Source organism: Gastrolobium bilobum, unplaced genomic scaffold, assembly GCF_033153095.1.
Source record: "Gastrolobium bilobum isolate Gb01-03AN ecotype WA unplaced genomic scaffold, APGP_CSIRO_Gbil_v1 utg1266, whole genome shotgun sequence".
Taxonomy (NCBI): domain Eukaryota; kingdom Viridiplantae; phylum Streptophyta; class Magnoliopsida; order Fabales; family Fabaceae; genus Gastrolobium; species Gastrolobium bilobum.
Window position 1 is genome coordinate 5,903 of NW_026898770.1, and position 6,878 is coordinate 12,780.

At 34.4% G+C, this 6,878-nt stretch overlaps 1 protein-coding gene across 1 annotated transcript; it reads right to left on the reverse strand.

The window, feature by feature from the left end:
- Window positions 1-858: 858 nt before the first annotated feature.
- LOC133283944 (probable ADP-ribosylation factor GTPase-activating protein AGD8) lies at window positions 859-6,663 on the reverse strand. The gene is made up of 7 exons (XM_061480877.1): window positions 6,332-6,663; window positions 6,111-6,229; window positions 4,440-4,872; window positions 4,043-4,309; window positions 2,412-2,537; window positions 1,428-1,529; window positions 859-1,325 (listed from the first exon to the last, which is right to left on the reverse strand). The coding sequence occupies exons 1-7, from the start codon at window positions 6,398-6,400 to the stop codon at window positions 1,218-1,220; spliced, it is 1,224 nt and encodes a 407-aa protein (XP_061336861.1). The 5' UTR covers window positions 6,401-6,663; the 3' UTR covers window positions 859-1,217.
- Between the last annotated feature and the right edge of the window lie 215 nt (window positions 6,664-6,878).

Below are 6,878 nucleotides of genomic sequence, written 5' to 3' on the forward strand. Positions count from 1 at the left end.
AGGGGCAAAAGGGTGAAAAAGCCAGATTTTTTATGTATGGGTAATATTAATTAATTAGTTTTATATTTTTAAAACTAATTGGGTTAATGGTATTTAGATTTAACTAAGTCAATTGTGATCTTGATGAAGTATGCTTTTGACATGTATTAGTATTGGACCTAATTATAGAGCACACTTTAAGTATTGGTGTTTAATTGCGTTATGCGATGGGTAAACGCAACAAACATAATGATTATTAGGGTTATGTCAGATCCATTCGTTGTAGCAAAGTCTTGGGCACATAATGCAAAGAGGTTTAAAAAAATGATAGTACAAAAAGTGAGTTGAAAAGGTTTTATAAGAGTGAATAAAAATGACACTAAAAATAAAACAGGAGAGAATGAAGTTTCAAATGTCCAAATATCAAACTAAAATATTTGTCAAATTATGTAAAATGGAGTTAAACATATATAGAACTCATTTAACATATTTTTGTTTTTTTACCTTGCTATTGAGTACTGTACATTTCTCAAGCCTTATGTGTAATCTAAATTTGAAATTTAATAATAAGATACAAGCGCCCTTAAAACACCAAAAATTAAATATACAGATTTTTTTACCTGTACTTGTTAAATATACAACCACTCTTAAAACACACCAAATTTTTTAACCACACTGATAACTGCTTTAACTTAGCTTTGTTACTCGTAAATATGCGGAGCAAAATATAAGAAAAAAGAACGGTCACAGCAAAATAATAATAATGCGATACACGTTGCAAGACTTGGCAGACATATATAAACAATTCTCAACTAGAGGTACCGTAAGATATTGCGACAAAAGCTCTACCATATAAGATTTTATTCTTCCCTATTCGCGTGTTCCATCAAGACTGGCTACTGAACCATTAGGAACTAATGGTTTGATAGTTGATGAATGATGATACCATACGCAGAAACTGATAATGTAGACAAGCGCCATTTTTCTATGTTGAGTTCGTTACAAACTGATATAAACTTAACTAATCAAATAACATGTAACATATTCGCAACCTCAAATGATATATGTGATACAAAATATAAACACCAGCCTTTGACAAGCCTGAAAAGTAACAGTGTCTTCTCCTATTGTTTCTCAAATGATAGTATATTGCACTCTTCTATTACATTCGAAGCATAAGTGGCTGGTAACTGTTGCAAACTCCAAGGATTTTTTTCTTTTATACAAAACATACAGTTTTAGAGTATTCGGTCCTGAAGATCTGTCATCAAAGTGGACGCCAAGGAACTGAGCTTCTTCCCAGTCTCTCCGGCAATATTTTTAAGGGATGAGATATCTTGTTGTGCCTGTAAAACGTGAGAGAAAAAGGGAGAGCGGAGATACTCCATTGAGGACGAGCAGCATGATCGAGAATAAGAACAGTAAAATTTCAAAATCCAAAAGCATACCTGGAAAGACAGTCGATTAAGCAGGTCACTAGCAGCAAGATCAATGGAGGAGTTATCTGTTGAGTCACCAAAAAAATCGGCACTGGAGATGGCAGATGAACCCTGGAAATAAGAGGATGAACTCTGTAAAACATCAACTTTTAAAGTCTCCCATGATGCAGTGTTACAATAATTTCTTATTAAGAATTTGCACATGCCAGGGAAAAGTCATACCTTATCTTAAATAAAAAAAGAAAAGAAAGAAAGAAAGAGAGAATTTTCTTCCAGAAAGCATAAAATCAGTTCAACCTTCTCAGTTCATTAAGATGGACACTGTTACCCTTTTTAACACATGATCAAGGGTTTCTAGCACAACATTGAGTTAAATTCCATGTATTATAATAATGCCTTACCATCCATATTGATAACAGAGAATAATAGCTAAGCTAATAATAAAAACACATTAAAGAAATGTAACAAAAAATAAAAACATATTAAAGAAACACCAGCAGAGTTTCCACTTACAGACATGACTTCACAATGATAAAAGAAATTGTAATGATAGAATAGTGGGAAACTTTTCCCCGAGGCTGTCCAGAAATAATTTTTGGCATGTCTTCTATTTATCATGAAATGGTTTTCCATTGCCAAAGTCACAGGAAAAATAAAATAAAAAACCTTAACGATTACAATGGCCAGAAACAGAAAATGAAAAGAAAATTGGGATCCATACAACAAAAATGTTTTCTAAAATTTGCTTGTGTTCGTTTTTTTTTTAAGGGACTTGTTTGAAAACAAAAAATCATTCCTTTTTAATTTTCATATCAAATTTAAAATAATTTTTGGCTCTTTACTTATCAGACACCAGTTATCGAAAGATTAGATGAGATATGAAAGAAGTAATCCAATCCACACCCATAACAGGGCATTTAACATCCAAGTTCTACCTAAATGTGTATATTTCAAACAATGTTCTAGCAAGTTATTAACAGAAAGGACACATACTGAAAACTTTGACAAAGTAGCCTGAGCAGCCAAATCTGCAGCTTTGTTTTGATCTCCGAAAAATTGGGATGAAGAAATAGATTTAGCATTTGAGAACTTCTTTCTTGCTTCATCAGACTCCTGAATCTGATCAAAGATAGGTACCAAAACAAAATGAGGTTTAGATTAAAATAAATCTACCCCAAAAAAAAAATCACTTGGTACATATTATACAGATGATTGGCTATAGTTATTTGAAGTCAGATGAGATAGATAATTATATAAAATATATGTCCAATGTCAACATGTTTAAGGAGTATGCACTATGAAGATATAACTTTCAAAGATAAAATAACAGAGTTATTAAGATTTGGTAGCTAAAATAATAAACTTGTCATATATTGAAGGAAACCTGGCATCCACAAATATTGCTGATTGTTTCAAGAATAGAAGAAGCACGCTACCCTCTATGAACATTTAATATCAACAGACCACTCCAGTCTACTATGATCAGCGTTTTTGTAAAACATCAGTTTTGATATAGATAATTGTAAGCAATAACTTCATTTGCAATCGAATTAAAAATGCAAAAGGCCAAGAAAGACAATAAACATGAACTTAGTAGAGGATGCAGTATGCACTTAAAAGTAGGTTACATTGACGAACTTCATAAATATGCCACAAAAAATTTCTAAAACTAACACTCAGCACATAATTGGAGATACTTGCTCTGACAAAATCTATAATTATAATAAAGAAACAGAATATAAGTATGTATCCAAAACAGGTACAAAGACTCGCGAGCATGCAACTAGTACACAACAAAGATAAATATAAATCATACTAAACAACAACCAAACATCTTATGTCATTTTAAATAACACAAATAGTCTTACATCACCACATCAAAGCATTAGATAGAAGGTGCAACTTATAGATCCCCCGTTTCTCTGCCCCCTAGAGGAAACACTTCTTTAATAAAATATAAAAGTTGAAACAACTAAATGGATGGACAATAAATAAAAGCATGTTCTTAAAACAGTTAAAACGTACTTGGCAGTCATATTTGTTTATATAATCAATATGAAATGCATTTTTAATATCTAGTTCTACATGTGTGTGCCAGCATTTTTCTTTTATAACTAGGAAACACAAAACACACACACACAAGTACGTCACGTGTACATCAAGAAAGAATTTATAAAGTAACAACAATAATAATAATGACAGAGACAGAAAAAAGTTAAATAAGAAATAAGAAAATAATAACAAGAGTGTAGAGAATGCGTTTATAAGGAAAGTAAATAAGGAATCATAAATTTTATCATTTGAGTATTATTTCCTTGAAAACTACTAAAATTAAAGGATCAGGGTTATATTGAAATTTTAGTGCCAAAATATGAAGATGGAAAATTGCTTGAGAGTTTTCTTCATTAATAGTAGAGATAAAGCATGTGTATGCTAGCGTTGTCTCCCACAGTTGTAAACAGTATGCTTTGCTATGTGGATCTGTTTTTTGTTAAACACTTTTAACTGAATAGAGACTGGATGTCAAACTTTGAAGGGAAACATATAATTTAATTTTGTAGGCTAACTACATGCAGTAAAAGATAAATTATTAAAGGGGTAAAATCTGCAGGTATGTGGCTTACTTGCACTTTTGAGGAATTAGACCCAGATTTCTTTGGAAAACTGCTATCCATTCCGAAGTCTGCAAAGAAGCTTGATGACTTTGGTACAGACACATGACTAAGTAAATGTGTGCCCCCAACTCCAGAATTTAACTCAGATGATTGGACATTTTCCACATACTCAAACCGGGATGTCAGTGCTGGCCCAGTAAGCAAATTGTTGTTTGATGAGGAAGAAACTGGAGCAGGTGGTTCTTCGGCCTTCTGCTCATAGAGAGACTCACTTGGCTGCATGTCATTAAGGATAAAATGTCAAGAGAAAATATCTTCAAATTAAGTGAGAATGAACCAACAGAGACTTATAATTACAAGATATTCTCCCAATATAATCTGCAAACAAAGACAACTACTTTCATACCTTTTTAGTAAGTTTCCGGGCACCAAGTCCACCAGTCTTCCCCATTTTTTTAGCACCAATAGGTTTCTTGACAGTACTGGAAAATATTGTATGTGAAGCTCTAGGTGAAGAAGTGCTCTCAGGCATTTCAGGCTTCCCCAGAGTATTTCCTTTTGGTAATTCATTGGTCATTACTTCAGGAAGTCCATTGCCTGCTTGTGCAGACTGAGAAGCAACAGGTGATGATGGTGAACCTGCCTCCTCAGCCATACTTTTAGCTACTTCCTTAGAAAGAATTTGTCTATATAACTCTGCAGCTCTTGATGTATACTTGGCCTCTATTTTACCACCATCAGTCCAACCATGTTGCTTAAAGAAAACCTGTGCACGATTGTTTCCTCCAAAGCTCATCATTCTTAATTGCTCAGGACTCCATGAGTCTAAATTTGTAGATCTACATAAAAGAACATATAATTATTGAGAGATTCATCTTTTTTCCCATCATTTACAGAATGTATTTAACAGAATAACCAAGTCAGAAAAAAAAGATGGGAGGGGGGCTACAACTTACAAAGATCCAGAAGCACAAGGACAGAATTGAATTAGGTGATACAACTGCTAAGCAATTCAAACAACTCAATGGATGCACAATAATAATGAAAGAAGAGTAAACTTTAGTTTTGGTGGTTCCACACTACATTTATTTTCAATTTTAGTATCACTTTAGTTTCTCACCCCTAGATCCCTAACCCACATGACAAGTCAAGGAACATGACAATATAATGACTACATATCATTGATCATTCTTCCAATCCTAGCTAGCCACAGATTCCATTCATTCAATAATGTGAAGAAAGGAAACAAAAGAGTTTTCATAAAAGCTATGAATGAATATCAAATTGAAACACTATTTCCAAATAAAATAAAAAGGCTGGAAAACATCAAGTTGTCCCTGTTTCCATTAAAAACCCTTAATGAGGCATGCCAACCAGTTGCAGAAACCGTTGTTTGTATACAACCATATAGTTGTTATACACTATTTGCCTCCAACCCGCCTCCAAAAGTTTCATGGCACAGAAACATCCACCAAGATTTATTTATTCTATAAGGGTAATAGACAGGCGGATCTCTCAAGGGCATGAGCATTTATAACATAAGATCCACATTAAGATCAACATAGATTGGCACAACCTATGACCTTATGTTAAGCCTTCATAAATTGGCACAACCTGGTGCTATGCCTTATCTTGATCTATAGTAGGCAGCCTTTTCTTGCATTTGCAAGAGGTTTATTACATCAATCAAACCTGTGACCTCCGGGTCACATGGGGACAAGACAACACACATTCCCTTCGTAGACTTAAAACAAATTTCCCCTTCTATAACCCTTCAAGGACTACACAATAATTTTGCCATGTTCAATACCGCACCCAGGTTTGATGTCACGCTTCTGAGCCCAATTTCTTCATGCAGTCAAGTCTTAACAAAATGGTACGGGGAATTTCAATAAAATGAAACAGCAATATATAGCACAACTCTATACGTTCATCAGCTGGTTCAGCTCATCAAAATGCAATAAAAATAAAAAATAAAAACACATTCAGTATTAACCATTGCTCATAGCATGCCATTCCAAACATATAAACATCTAGACTATACAAACAAATTGCAAACCCGGCAAATATAACTTGCCTCACAAAACTGATGTGCACGCCGAGGCTGCGATGAACAGCTGAGCAATCGATGCAGAGGAAGATCCCATAGGTGACGGAGGCCCAAGTTGGGTTCTTTGCATTACAATCGAAACACATCTGAAACAAAAACCGGCATCAAACGCACACATGAGTAGCAGATCTGAATCCGAACCGGGAAACTAGATTTATGCAAGGAAGATGAAAGAGGAAATGACGAACCTTGTTTTCGGACTTTGCCTTGAGTTTTCGAAAGACGATGTTCTTGTCGGTGAAGGCTTCGGACGCCATGGGAGGAGGAGGAAGAGGAGGAGGAGAATGAGATCGAGAAATGTGAATTGAAAAATGGGAAATGGGAAATGGGAAATGGGAAATGGGTATTTAGAAAGTTAGGTTATTTATGGAATGAATTGATTGGGGGGTTCTCACTTTCTCAGGGGTGGGGTGCTCGGTGTTGGTGGCAACACAACACAACACAACACCACCAACACCTCCTGAGCAAAAATAACCGCAAATTGTCTCACTGTTTCTTCTCTTTGCCTAACTTAAACGGCACAGTGGCCTTAAGGAAAGAAAAGAAAAAAAATACGCTTGAAATGGCTTGAAAAGCTTTTCTATTCCCAAAGTTACCAATTATTCTTTTACACACTATTCTATTATATTTTAGGGACATCGTATGTTTACAAATTTTTTTTTTTATAACTCTTACAATTTTAACTATATTTTTTTGGAAGTATGCTTTCCAGTCATGTACTCTCGAAAGAACATA